Source organism: Typopeltis vanoorti, chromosome 12, assembly GCF_054136105.1.
Source record: "Typopeltis vanoorti isolate ZY-2024b chromosome 12, IOZ_Tvanoo_1.0, whole genome shotgun sequence".
Classification (NCBI taxonomy): Eukaryota; Metazoa; Arthropoda; class Arachnida; order Uropygi; family Thelyphonidae; genus Typopeltis; species Typopeltis vanoorti.
Genome location: NC_143560.1, coordinates 77525517 through 77541339, shown reverse-complemented (window position 1 = coordinate 77541339; position 15823 = coordinate 77525517). Strand labels below are relative to the sequence as shown.

At 35.1% G+C, this 15823-nt stretch overlaps 1 protein-coding gene across 1 annotated transcript in view; it reads left to right on the top strand.

Annotated features, from left to right (window-relative positions):
• The window catches only part of LOC150100909 (protein MTSS 1-like), a 499461-nt gene that overhangs the window by 276908 nt on the left and 206730 nt on the right, over nt 1–15823 (top strand). The window contains exon 9 of the mRNA XM_090401934.1: nt 2332–2472. Within this exon, the coding sequence (XP_090258060.1) occupies nt 2332–2472 (141 nt within the window). The remainder of the gene's footprint in view (nt 1–2331; nt 2473–15823) is intronic.

Here is a 15823-nt window from a genome sequence, read left to right as displayed (position 1 = left end):
CTCCCTCTGCAGGTCAGTCACTCTTAATCGAAATTCACTCCCCCCCCCCCCAAAAAAACCATCGCCTAAACTACTCGTCTTCCGGTATTCATTTCCCATTCCTGGAGCAACAAGGTCAGTTATTGAGATATCTACTGTATTTATTTCCTCCCACTGCCTGAACTTTACGCACACACGCCCCCCCCCCCCCCTCTCTCTCTCTCTCTCACAAGCCAGATATCCAATTCCCGAGACGCATACATGCTGCGAGTACTGCATGCCACAAACTCCCTTATTATATTGCTTATAATAGAGTTCTTAAATGGCGGAGGTCTTGGCGACATGCCATTTGCAACTGCAGCTGAATCCGCCATCATTCGTTACGGCTGAGGGACTACTAGCGTAATCGTTAATTATTCAAAATAGTGTCGCTAATTAGCGTAAAAAAATAAATGCTAAATAAGTATTAGGGACTATAAATAAATAAGAAAAGTACAAACAATTACAAGCAAAACAAAACATTAAGTACACTAAATAAAATGAAATAAAACTAAATACAGTAATGGAAACTTAGCTTCGTCTTGTCTTCCACCGTTATGCATCTGACTCCGTCTTCTCGGTAACCAAAATTCACAATATCACGACAACAACTAACTTCAAAAAACAACCACTTAAGTACACTCGTATTCCAGAGAAACAATTTAGCACTCAAAAACGTAGAAAAACGGACTATTCACTTATTAAAAATCACTTTCTTCAGCACAGCTCAAATTCACCGCCATGTGCTCGTTTTCTGTTAGCAAAATCATTGATGAAATTGGCGAAGTTTATTTCACAGTTATGTAGGTAATTCTTAATCAAATTTTATTTAAAAAAACTCCTCTCACAACTAGCAACACTTACAGTAATTGTGAGGAAAATTCGCAGTAGTATTACAATATTTGGAACTGAGTTCTTGAGACTGTATTTTATTAACTGCAAAAGTTCAAAAAGGTTCAAAGTGCCACACGGGGCGTACCGCCACCTCTGTACCCTCATAGCTATGCCACTGTCTTGGATCATTAGCTTTGTTTTGCTGACTTTGATCTTGAGTCCATATATCAAACTATGTAATTTTATTCTTCCAAGGAGTTCATTCATGTCCTTTTCATTTTCTGTTATTAGTACTCTATTATCAGTGTATCTTAAGTTACTGATTCTCAAGCCACCTATCATTATGCCTCTATTCCAGTCATCCAGAGATCTCTTGATGATTTCCTTGCCATACAGATTGAAGAGTCCAGGGGATAGTATATAACCTTGTCTTACTCCTTTTTTGTAAACAGAACCAATCTGATGACATGTTATCATTTCTTACTGTAGTTTAGTTATTGTTGTAAGGTTGAATTATTAACTGGATAAGATGTTTGGGGAAAGCCACATTAATTTCCAATTTACAGAGTTGAATGCTTTGGTATAGTCAATAAATTCCAAGGGGAAGGGAAATGTGATTGGCACAGCTAGTGTGAACACATCTTCTTAATTGGATAGAGACCTAATGATGAACATCTGGCATAAATACAATGTACAGTGGTGGCATAATATATAGTATTTCTTCAATTTGAAGTTTAGTTAAAAGTTATGATGACTGTATGGGTAGCAGCTCATTTTGTGTTTTAAAGATTCTTTATTCAAAAGGTAAAAGTTTTTTATTTTTTGATCTAAATTTTTGATTTTAATGGTAGAGTCTGCACATATTTAGTTTATCATGGCTATTTCAGGTAACTGACATTACTTTAAGCTAACATAACATTCAAAATTTAAACATTAATTCCAGATTTTAATTTTTGTAATTTCATACTGTTCTAGTTCTTTCTTATAGGTTTCCCATTATTGCAAACAATAATGGGAAACATATAAGATTTTAATTTTTTATATTTTAGCTTTGTGTGCTTTTTGTATAGTTACTGACAATCCTTTGTGTTCTGTCATCATTGAAACTGCTATTTCCTTTGTGTAAGTTTCTGCCATTTCCTTCATTAACGATTATGATGCCATTTGTTAGGAAATTAAGTTTGATATCATGAAGGGTTTGAATTTTTACCGTTTGTGATAGTGAACTTAAAGTAGCTTTGGTTTATCGAGATTTTTGTAGTTCATTATCACAGATAATTTCATCATAGTGGTATTTGCTATTGTGTGTGTACATCTACTGTATAAAGATCAGATTAGTAAAACTTTATGTAAATAGGCACTTTTTTTGGTTAAGATTCTTGGTGGGTTTTAATGTATGCATGTAATTAAAAATAGTCTATTATTAGATTAAAACTTTGTTTTCTATAATGTACAAATTATCTTCTAATTATTTAATAGACACCTCCTAGTTCACCAAGTTCCTTAGGTTCAAGGAAATCAAGTGTCTGTAGCATCAGTAGTCTCAACAGTTCTTCCAGTGGCAGCACTAAATCCCATTCCCCATCTCACTATTATAGCAGACAGTGGTCATATACACAGGTATTCTGGTGGATTATTTTGATATCGAAATGAATTTAGATAAAAAGCCAATGACTAAGTATTACAACCTCATTGAAGTTTTTCTGATCCTTCCCTAAATATATTGGATATAATTTTGCATCTGCTTTGATTACTGCTATTCCACAGATGTTAATAATTCTTTTCTTATTATTATAATACTGTCAGTTCTCTTTAATATTTATCAAACAGTTGTTGCAAGGACTGTGAATGTTAAGTTTTAAATTTGAAAATTACAAATCAGAATATTTAAATTCATGATAGATATTAATTAATGAAAACATGAATTACTCTTGAGTTTCTGGACTTTGTATAAAAGGTAGTAATCTGAGAAAAAAAAAAAATCTGGGAAGTAGAAGTAGAATTGTTTCTAATAACAAAATTTATATGTATTCACATGTATGATTTATATTTATAACAAGTTTTTACTATCTTTACCTGCAAAGATTTTTACACAGGCATGTAAATTAATATACTTTGATGTAAATTTCACTTGATTATAACTTTTTTTAGCCTAGCAGTCCTTTTTGTTACAAAAGGGACTGCTCCACAGCCAAAAATAGCTTAGCTTTTTATTTTCAAACTTTAAACAATTTTAGGAGCATTAAGACTTCAGAATTTTCTCAGTATTAATATATTGTTTGTTTTCTTGACATACCCCTTTTCCCTAAGTTATCTTAAAATATTGCAAATTTCTATACAGAACTCCTCAGAAAATTTCACTATGAGTATGCCAGACCTGGCTATTACTCACATTGGTTAATGCAAGTGATAGTGGGTATGGCAACAACACTATACTAATATGATTTTAACACATTACAAGCAGAAACAACATACAATTTTTAATGAAATAGCTTTCACATCATGTCGTATCAAAATTTGCAAAAGCACATGGATGTAATCCATTCCTGGTAATAATAAAATTTTCTACCTATATCCTATATCTCTCACAAAACAAGCACTTGTCTATAGATACATTAAAACACAAACATATAAATGTATCCAAAAAAAAAAGTGATTTTTTTATCTGTTTTATTATGTTTTTTCATTAGAGAATCAGTGTTTTATAGTATATTAGAGTAGATTTTTGTGTTTTTTGAGTATATAATGTCTTTATAATATATTTTTGTGATATTGTAATATTAAATACAGCTGTAAAATAGCACCAAAAATGCAGAAGAAACAAAATGCTAACAAGAATAGTGAAATAGTGAACAATAAGGTTTTTTCCACTAAAAGGATACTGAAAATAATTTAACCTCTAAAATTGCTAGGTTAAAGCAGATTATTAGACATATAGCATGGGAATTACAGAAAGTCATGCAGCATTTAGAGGAACATAGGAAGAATTAAAAAGTTCAGCAGCAAAATGGAAAGCAATAAAGCATGGAATCAGATAAGTTAGTGTGTGATAACAAAAATCTGGTAATTAAAGTTGATTGTAAAATTAAGGATGTTATTTGGTAAGATGACTCTATCATAAGACATGCCATTGATGAGCAGGTTATAATGTCAAGTTTTCCTGGAGAAAAAATTAAAAATATAATGCAAAAAATTGAAAAACAAAAAAGAAAAACAAAAGAAGTCATAATTCTGGTTAGATATCAGTGACTTAACTAGCAATAAATTCAGTATGAGAGAGAATATGAAAAGGTTGTTGGAAGAAGCAACAGTGAAGAGTGAAAAAGTAAAAATCATTACTTTGTTACCTAGATATGATGGAAAATAATTATGATGAAGGGCTATGATGGCAAATTATTAGATACATAGGCTGTGTAGAAGGAATGGATGGATGCGAATTTTTGAATGTGTGAAGTGACTTTGAGGAAACATTGGATTTGTATAAGAGGGACAGCTTACACTTAAATGTGTTTGACATCACGAGTCTTGAAAAATTATTAATTGATATGAGACCTAACACTGAGAGTCAGGGAAACTGAATTTTGATGGGAGGAATCATGAGAATCTGTGTGTAAGAGAGAGAATGTCAGGTAACTGTGTTAATGATGGGAATGGTTATTATTATGGAAATGATTATGATGAGAGAGCAATTCTGTGTTCATCTGGTTTGGATCTGTCAAGCATGTGTAAAGATGTCTTCATAGATAAGGAACTAGATAAGAACAAAGATCTCCAATTTGTCTCACTGTGTCATGCAGACTATAGACAGGAATATACAAAAGGGAATGCAAGTAACTTATTATATCTGTATTTGAATGCAAGCAGTATCAGAAACAAGAGTAGAGTTGGTTGCCTTGGTAAATATATTGGGACCTCATATTTTAGGCATTAGTGAGACCTAGCCATCAGAAGCAGACATACTTACTGGTATTGAATGTATTGAGTGCAAAGAGTACAGTATTTTTAGGATAGACAGGAAGGTTAGGAGAGGAGGGTGTGTGTGTGTGCTGCTGATGATATCAGATGACTTGAATTTAGTTAGAGTTGAGACCTATGACTGCAATACTAGTAACAGTTTTTTTTTATGTGGCAGTGAGTATGAAGCCATCTGGTGTAAGATGAAGTATAACAAGATCAGGGGCAAATTATAGTGTCAGAGGTGGTTTTCAGTTAAAGATATAACTATTCTGCCTCGAGTTGGTGATAGTGATCATGTGGTACTCACTTGGAAGTGGCTAAGTTTATGAATGTTCCATTCAGAAAAAGTTGCATGTTTCAACTACAAAACAGGAAATTATGACCACCTGAGGAGTATGCTGGGTTCTGCTCTATAGTATCAGTTGTTGGATGAAAAAGATATTGATAGTGTGTGGGAAGTGTTTAAAAATTACTTAAATGACACGATATCAGAATGTATCCCTAGAGTTCAAAGAATAAATAGGATAGGAGTGAAATGGGTGTGTAATCTAATTATTATTATTATTATTATTATATGACACCTCCAGGGAGGGCTCCTACTGTACAGCTCTCCATCTCCACCACTCAATCCACCAACTACAACAAACCGTAACTACACCAATGGCATCTAATTAAGCAAGAGATTTGTAAGAAAATTATAAGAAGAGTTGCAATCGTTATAGGGAAAGCTATGTCTGAGTATCAAAAGAAACTGGCTCTGCAAGCTAAAGACAACTCAAAAAAATTTATTGTTATGCTGCAAGTAAAAGAAAGAATGAATATGAAAGAATAACTCTACTGAATGCAGATAGTATTAAGGTGACTGGTGCATTGTTAAAATATTCAAAATTTATGATAAAAAATACTGATCAGCTCTTCTTGCTTATCGAGCAAACCCTGCATATTGTCCAGTAATATTCTTTCTTCTTTAGATGCTTCTCTGGATATACTAACATTGATATTCCCAAAATCCTAGATATCATCTACACTCTGATTATATATGACTAGGCTTTATTGCATTGTACAAAATTATCTCCTGCAGGTATCCTCTCCCTGATAAGACTAATAATCTCAGCAAATTACTTTAAATACAATTTTACGAACAAATTTTTGTCTTTTCGTGGACCAGAACATTAGCGGTCTACTTGCTGAACTTTTTCTAGCCCATATGGAAACACACTTTTATATACAGTCATACCCTGAAGTTACGCAGTAGGTGGACTAACAAAAAGCGCATAAGTCGAATTCGCGTAACTCGGGGTATAATTTTGCATGTAATTTATATATACAAACATACAAAATATTAATTAATTGTGACCAAAGGTTTACAAAAACACTATTTTTTAAGAAATATAATCATAATTGTAGTTTTTTGTACATAAAAAAAAGAAAGTTAATTCAATGGTTTCATAAAATCTAATAGATTCGTCTGACGGCATAATGTCTTTTTCTTGTCACGCAAAATTTCTTCATAGCAAGCCAATGATTTTTTTATTCCTTGCCTTGTGGCTACAGTTCGTTCCTCGTTAGAATCTATTTCCTCCAAAATCTGTAAACCTTTCTTAATTAAGCTGAGATCTTCCATTAATTTTGTAATTGTCATGTGCTTTTCTGGTAGAACTGGATCTGTGGTTTCAGTCTCTTCAGTAACGCTTTGCTCATACATCTCTATGAGCTCGTCGATTGTAATCTCTTTGTTATGCGAGTCTGACAACTCACTGACATCTTCACTGTTGACTTCTAAATCTAATTGCCTTGCAATGTTGACAACTTCTTCTGTTGCCTCAGCAACTTGATCAGTTTCTGGCAACATTTCCGTTTCGCATTTAAAAAAGGATGGACAAAGTTTTTTTCCAGACACCATTCAAGGTTTTTTGGGAAATTTCACCACAAGAATCTCCAATAATCCTTACAGCATCTAAAACATTAAACTGTTTCCAAAACTCTTTAATAGACAGTTGCTCATTTTGCCTCATAGCTTCATTCAGACTTGCAAACGAATGTTGTGTGTAGTACGCTTTGAATGTTTTGATAACTCCTTGGTCCATCGGTTGATGTAAGCTGGTTGTATTTGGAGGCAAGAAAACAACTTTTACACATGGATCAAAATCAGTTAGTTGCAGGAGGGTGACCAGGTGCATTATTAATAATGAACATAACTTTAAACGGAATTTTTTTAAACTGGCAATAACATTCAACTTCAGGTATGAAGTGATGACCAAACCAGTCTTCAAAAATAGAAGCTGTCACCCAAGCTTTAGATTTATTTTTTAGAGGTCTTGGATTACTGACGAATGTGGTCGTGCCAGAAAGATACGACTAGTTGTGTGAGGCGTGAAGTGGGATGGGAATACATACATATAAGAAACTGTAACTCCAGATTCACGTAAGTTATTTGAAACATTTTGAAACTCAGGGCTACCCTGAGTGTCGAGTCTTCAAAATTCGAGTCATCAGAATTAAAGGAGAACTAGCCTACCAGTCTGCAACTCGTGGGTGCCATAGGCACCAGGGGGAGGGAATCCCCCTTTTTGAGTTTTCAAAATTTGAGTCATCAGAATTCAAGGAGAACCGGCCTACCAGTCCGCAACTCGGGGGGGGGGGGGGGGGGCATAGGCACAGGGGGAGGAACCCCCCCTCTTCAAGTTTTCAAAATTCAAGTCATCAGAATTAATGGAGAAACAGCCTACCAGTCCGGAACTCTGGCGGCGGAGGGGGTAAGGGTAGGGGGGGCAGAACCCTCCTTTTCGAGTCATCGAATTCAAGGAGAACCGGCCTACCAGTCCGGAACTCGGGGGGGGGGGACGTAGGAGTCAGGGGGTGGAGCCCCTAGTGTGTGTGTGTGTGTATAATATTATAAAGCAATGTATAAAATATTAGAAAAACATTTTCCTTTTTCTTAAAATCTCTCGAGATTTCAGTATGAGGTTTGTTATATACCATATGTTTTACTTTTCTTTGACTTTAATAAATAGTTAACAGAACATTATAAAATGAATGAGGAAAATAAATGTTAATATAATTTTTAATGTTTATTTGAAATGCATCTATATGTGTGTGTATATATACAGGGTGTTCGGGATAAATTTGACATATTTATAATTAATTATATTTTTCCGTAAGTTACATGTATTAACACACACTTCTCTTCATTTAAAAGTTTGGACCCTTCCTCATTCATATACAAGATGTCAGAAAGGATGGATAGCTGGAACCCACCTGAATCATGGAAGAGAATAACTTGTATCATGATGATTCGTGCCCGCCATCAAAATAAGGATATTACGACTGCTGCCCAATGCTCCCTGAATACAGTAAAAACAATCAGGCATGAACTAGAGACTTGCAATGGTGACTACGAGGATGTAGCAAGAAGAAAGATCCCTAGCAGACGATCTGATTGCGTTCGTACAGCAGAATTCCTCGCAAATCTGCAGGAACAGGTGTTGAAGAACCCTGGCATTGGAATTCGGGCTTTGTTCGTGGAGTTGCTAACTGTAGTCAAGCCCTGGATAACAAGGGTAGCCAATGGTAGGCCGTATGTATGGCAGCAGGATTCGGCCCCTTGCCACACCTCTGGGAAAAGTCAAAAATTGTTGTCTGAAAATTTCTACGACTTCACCAGTCCAAATGTTTGGCCTCCAAACTCCCCAGACCTTAACCCCATGGATTATTTTGTATGGGGCGCAGTTGAAAAAGACACCAATCGCACTTCCAGTAATACAAAAGCCCAGTTAATGGATAAAATTAAAACAGTTTTTGCGGCCCTTCCCAGGGAGACTGTAGCATCAGCTTGTTCGAGGTTCCGAAGCAGAATTGAAGCTGTGATCGATGCTAATGGTGGTTATTTTGAGTAAATCTTGTTGATAGTATTGTAATTAACTCTGCCTGTAATGTTTTTTTGTCAATTCATTAAATTTAATAGATACAAAGAAGATTTTCTTTTTCCTTACGAAACTGTCAAATTTATCCCGAACACCCTGTATATATATTTTTTAATTAATTAATTAATTTTTTATTTTTTTTTGCATGCATGCAGGTCTTAATAATTTACTTTTTTTTATGCTGGCTTGTGTTTTTCTTATTTACTTTTTTATTGCATGCAATTTTGTGCACTCAAGAATTGATGGTATATTATTTTTCATTAATATAAGTCTATAGTATATATATTCCAGATGTTTACCATACCACTCTAAGGTGATAAATTATGGTCTGAAGATATTTTCAGGCGCAAACTTTGTTTGCTTACACTTGGATTGAGGATTAAACTAAATTTATTAAATTATGGTCTTTTTAGACATCTTGGTCAAGTAACTTAGATTCTTAGAAGCCTAATTAATACTATGATCGGATAGTATTCCTATCCGATCATAGTATTAATTAATTCCTATCTGCAAAGTCTGTATGGCTGTTAATTGCATGTATTCACTAGCAAGTTTGTCTGTTTGGTAGGAAAAAAAATTCTGTCACTTGCATATGAGACCATCTAACTTATCTTTATTTGTGAAACTCTTAGAAATGTTCTTCACATCCTAGACTGGACTGATAACCAGATCTTTCCAACCAAAGGAGATTATTGTTATGAACTGACTATAGAGTCTTCATTTGGACATCTGTAGTATTATTTTACCATTGATGACTCTTATGATAATGACTTGTTTGACACTATTCACAGAAATTATTCAATTTTTGGGAATTGCACTGACCAGTTTTGTCTTCCTCTTTTTCTTTGCTTTTCTTCCCATATTCTTCACCCTGCTTCTCCTGAGTCTTTTTTACTATCCTTTCTTCCGGACTACCATCATTGGAGGCCAATGCCCTACCACCATGTTTGCCATGCCTGTGACCCGTGTACATCTGGAAAGGAAATTCCTGTAGTCCTGAAATTCTTTGCGCCTGAAATTAAGAGCACTACTTTAGTCTCTACTTCAGCAAGATGGACAGTCCTAGATGGTCCAGCCAGGATCATTTGGCTACTAGCAATGATGTTGCAGTGAGTTTCATATCCCCATGGTCTGGGCCAGGGCCCCAAGGCTTGGTATGGTGCTGATATAGCTTCTGGGATAAGTGCATTTATTGCTTGCCTGGTAGTGGGCATCCATATGTGGCTCTATGGTGGGTGGGGAGTTTCTGGTGTCAAACAGAAAAAAACCTCTTAAGCATGAATTCTTTATACTCAAATATTTCAGGGGGCCCTAACAAGATCCCATTGAAGTACTGATACCATAGATATGTTATTTGATAACAGGATTAAAAAACAAAAGATGTGATATCAATATAAACATATCAGTGTTTCTGATCATCCATGCAAAAGGTGAAAAGTCAGTAGGGAAAATGTCACCTTTCCTTATTCAAAAGGGTTTAGAAAAACTAGCAGGATCTCCCAAAACAGTGAAAAAACTATGTTCTGGTTATATCCTTATGGAAACACCTAGTTAGCAACACTCAGAAAAATTACCAGTGGAAACATCAATGGGTGGAATAACAATTACAATAGCACCTCACAAAACACTAAACTCTTCTAGAGGAGTGATATCAGAATGAGTACTCTTTAATATTCCAGATCTTAAAAATCAAGGAGTGACAGGTATGAGGTGCATCCTCATACATAGAGATAGTTACCTGGTTATAACTGGGAACGTTATTGTTACTTTTGATATAACAAAAACAAACAACATCTGTAAAAGAGGGTATATTAACCATCTTGTTAGACTTTACATTACTAATCCCTAGGATGCTTTAATCAGGCATGTCCAAACTGCCTGTTGTGGCTCTACTACCTTAGCATGATTTGATAGTAAAGAGCATGATAATAAATCTTGCTGTGCAAAGAAAGCTAAATATGTTAACTGTCAGGCAGATCATCTTGCTTGTTCCATGCATGTCAGAGATGAAAAGATAGGAAGGAAATTCAAAAGATTAAAACAGAACAAACTGTATCATATCAGCATGAAAAAAAAAAAAAAAAAAAAAAAAAAAAAAAAAAAAAAAACAGAAGAAGAAGTTAACTTATGCTGAGAAGGTGGTAGTGAAGAAAATATCAAGAGCAACTCACACTTGTTTGTCTATTCCATCATCTGATAATTTTGCCCGAATTTTATGATTACGAGTGCTTCTCTGTTGAGCACATCAGCCATACGACCTATGGTCGCACTCCCAAAACAACTCCAAAAATAGTGCACAAAAACCCACTTATCAAAAAAATTATGGCTAGGATATTACTGAAAGATAAACCACCAGATACTCTCACAGAAAAAATGGATGCTTCAGTATCCTCTGAAAGTAAATTAAACTTACCAAATGATCCTGACACATCAGATGATGCATTGACCAAATTTCCAGAGGACAAGATGGATACTGGCTGCCCATACTTCCCAAAATTAATTAATTAATATAAACCTGATAAAGATAAACACTCAACCTCTTGAAAATCTGATGTTTACAAGGTCAAATGCTGGCCTGGTTGGCTGAGTGGTTAGTGTATCCGCTCTACAGCCAAAAGGCTGCAGGTTTGAATCCTGCTGTGGGCATGGATGTTTGTGATTGTCTGTGAAAATAATACTGTTGGTGTAGATGATGGTAGTTGCAGTTGGTACATTGTGGAGACAGAGAATTATAGGGCAGATGCCCTCCCTTGATGAGTCGTTGGACTCCCTGGAGGTGTTATGTAATAATAATAAAAAACAATAGGAAAATTTTTACAGTGGGACTGGCATGGGTTTTGTCAGAATGTTGATGATTGCTGCATGCAGCTTATTGAAAACCCATCGAAATCTCACCTTATGGAATTTCACCATTGTTAAGAACAGAATTGGGGAGAGTCATGCTCAAAGTGGAGTAGCTATCCTACTGGTCAATCATACCACTTTCCATCATGTCCAACTTAATACTTCTCTGGAAGAAATAGCTATTTGCCTATCCATGGGATTTCTTATTACAGTACAGCAATCCTTCGATTAATGTGCCTAATGCATTCTTTAAAACAGGTGCATTAATCGAAAACACACTAAATGAATATAATAGCCTATTGGAAAAAGTATAATTCGTTCCTCAAATTTCTTTTTTGACCCTAAGTTTTTATTACAAAAGAATTAGGGTATGTCTCTGGACCTAGTTAAAGGAAAACCTTGAAGCTGAAAGACAATAAAACATATTCAGAATAGAAATTTATTATTCTGCTTAACAGAGAATTGAGCTAACGTAGTTTGGCGGGCATTCTGTTTCTTTTTTCATACATCTGACGGTATGGCCCTATTGCCTCTTCTGCAAATTTTACTGGTTCTCTCTTCACCAGGGTCTGTCTCTAAGCATTGCTGCTTAAAAACTTCGATTGTACGAAAACTATTTTCAAATTGTTTCTGTGAAACCTCTTTGGGCTTGTCAGTGATTAAATTTTCTTCATATTCTTTAGGATCTTCCCGCTGTGCATCTAAATTTAGCAGGTCGGAATCACTCAAATTCTCAGAATGAGATTTAATTAACTTAGATTTATTTGAAAAGCCTCTAAAATCATTTGCACAATGTGGAGGAATGTGCTTCCAAACGGCTCGCATATTGCTAGCAGTAATTTCATTCGACTTTGCTACTTTATAACCAGGCTGAGGTTTCTCTGATTTGGTTAGAAAAGTCTTGGAAAGCATTCGCTTCCAAAAAAAGGCCGGTTTCATCAACATTAAGTATTTGTTGATGATAATAGTCCCCTTCTTACACAATTTTCTTCAAAATCTCTGGATATCTCCTTATCTGCAATTGCAGCTTCGACTGTGATTAGAACATTATGTAGGCTATTTCTCTTTTAGAAACGCTCAAATCACCCAGCATTAACATGGAATTCTTCTTTTTTTCCATCATTAATAGCCCTTTCTTTCCAGGTTACAAAGAGACAATGCTTTTTATTTAATAAGGCCAGTGTTTAGCAGGATCCGTTTTTGGTTACAATCTTCGAACCATGTAAAAAGATGTCTCTCTAATTCAATCATTATTATACTTTGATTTTGAGTGCATGCATGATGAACTTGAAGCAGCCTTACCTTTCTCTTTGTATTCAGAAGTTGATTCACCCATTTTTGTGTTCTTTTCCTATCTTTGCTTTGGACTTGCCTTGTTCATTTTTCTTTATTATTTCAAGTTTTTCTTCCAATCAGATTACTTTTCGAATCATTTTCACACTTCTATTTTTGGTCACTAATTCTTTTAGTCATGATTAAAGGTTAGGAAAATAATTTAAAATAAAAAAATAAGGAAAACAATTGCATGAGGTATGATCAGCAAAATGGTATGTAAAGTAGATGACATAAATTTGGCAGTAAATTTGGAACATACTGTACATGGAAATAGTGTAGTATGCCATTAAAAAATAACTCGGTAAAATGTTTCAAATCGGTAACTAAATTATTTCATCCTGGTTAGTGATTTTTTTAAAATAGTTAGCCATAAAAAATGTATAGATCAAAAATTTTTAAAATCTGTAACATTTATTTTTAAGATAGGCGCACTAACTGAATTTTAGAGGCGCACTAATCTAATTTGGGTATCAAAAAAAAATGATGCACTAATCGGGTGCGCATTAATCGAGGGATTGCTTATGTTCAATATATCTATGTAAATACATCTGTTTATGAGTTAAATGAGAAAGAACTTGATAATCTTATATTGCAACTGCCTCAGCCCATACTTCTCATAGGTGACTTTAATGGGCATAACACTCTGTAGGATAGTGCCAAGATAAATGTACGAGGTCACATCATTGAGTGAATACTCAATTGTCTTAACCTCTCCCTTCTTGATAATAGCAGTACCTTCTTCCATATGCCTACCCTCTTGTATTCTGCATTTGATCTTACAATCTGCTTCCATGCCATTTTTCCACTGCTCCTGTGGCAAGTCAAAGAGAACATTTCTGGAAGTGATCATTTGCTGTTATCTGCACTGTGTCTTCCCATGAACTATGTTCTTCTACACAGATGCCTTTGTGGAAAATGGACCAGACTAACCAGAATATATTTTCCCATCTTTCAAAATTTCATGCTGAAGCAATCAGTCACCATCTATCAATGAAGCAGCGAAGTATATGCAATAGATTATGTTGTCCAGGTGAGACAGTAAAAGATCTCTTTTACTGTCTCACCCTAGTTCTGTAGATTCTGATGACATCCATTATGAGATGATAAAACATCTTCTGTGGATCTTCTTCTCTTACTATGCAACAGAATACTTACAGAGGAAGGGTTTCTGAATTCTTAGCATAAGTCAGTTGCTACCCTAAAATCAGAAAAAGGATTCAATATAAGCAAACAATATCTTAAAAAGACAGCCAGCTGTCTTTTTAAGATATTGAAGAACATGGTTAATGCCAGATTTCTCTGGTACTTAGAAAGCCATGATTGTCTGTCCAATACAATTCCACTTTTGTAGACATCATTCAACTTTGGATCATTTAGTCCACTTAGAAACATGTATAAGAAATGCATTCCTGAAACAAAAATGTCTGGTTTCATGGTTCTTTGATATGGAAAAAAGATTATGGCAGCTTGGAGATACGGAATTAAAAGACCTCTATAGCTTAAGCCTCAGAGGATATCTTCCTGTACAGTAAACCCTTGCCGAGCGCGGATTTGCAGAACGCGATTTTGCACATACACGTTATCTTTCCATTTAATTTGTCCAACGCCTAGAATTTCATTCATATGCGATACGCTGCAGAGTCAGCCAGCAACCCTGCTTCGCGCAACCTGCTAGCTGAGTTACCCAGGCCGAATTGTGATCATTTCACTCACGTTAGCAGAACTGTAATCACTTATTTATCAGTGTTTATCCTCTTCTCCTTTTGCATTTGTATTTCTTTTAATTTCAAAAATTCCATATGACATCTAAGAGAAAGAATGAAGATGATAAAGCAGCAAAAAGACGCAAAGTTTTGAAATTATCTCAGAAAATTGAAATTTTAGATAAGTTGAAAAATGGTACACGTGTTTCATCGCTTGCAAGAGAATTAGCAATAAACGAATCAAGCATAAGAACAATATGGGAGAATGAAGAAAAGATTTGGTCCAGTGTCGAAGCTTCAGGCAATACTTCGGCAAAGGTTGCTCAAGTTTCAAGAAGAATTCTGCAATTGGAAAAGATGGAAAAAATATTAATAGCTTGGGTTGACAATCAAGTAAACGAAAAAGGCTCAGTTGTGGATGGTGTTGCTATTTGAAACAAAGCTTTAGATTTGTTTTCTTTCGTTTTAAATAAAGATGGCCAATCGTCAGAGAAAATTGACTTTCAAGCAAACAATTGTTTGCTTGCAAAGGTTGGCTTGAAAACTTTAAGTGTTGTTTTAATTTGCACAATGTAAAGCTTCAGGGAGAAGCTGGCTCTGCAGATAAAGCAGCAGCAGAGAAATCCAAACCCCAATTTTTGAAATTCATTGAAGAGAGAGGTTACGTTCTACAACAAGTTTTCAATGCGGATGAGACGGGCCTATTTTATAAACGAATGGGACCACGAACCTACATCACAAAGACACAAAATGTGGCCCCAGGTTTTAAAGCTTTTAAGGATAGACTCACTTTGCTTTTTTGTGGAAATGCATCAGGCGACTTCAAGTGCAAGCCTCTGCTCATTTATTGATCTAAAATGCCTCGTGCATTGCAGAGAAAAAATTTTGAGCAATTGCCTGTTGTGTGGAAGTGGAATAGAAAAACTTGGGTAACAAAAGCCCTCTTTAATAACTGGTTTAAAAATTCATTCGTTACAGAAGTCAAACATTACTTAGAACTGAAAAACCCGTGCGTTAAAGTTCTCCTAATTCTCGATAATGCTCCAGGACATAATGCTGAAGCTCTCACAACATTGCATTCAAATGTAGAGGTTTTATTCCTCCCATCTAACACCACTTCCTTAATCCAACCAATGGATCAAGGGATCATAAAAACATTCAAAGCCTATTATGTCAGGCATGTTTAAACCGCTGCAAATAAAGCACTAG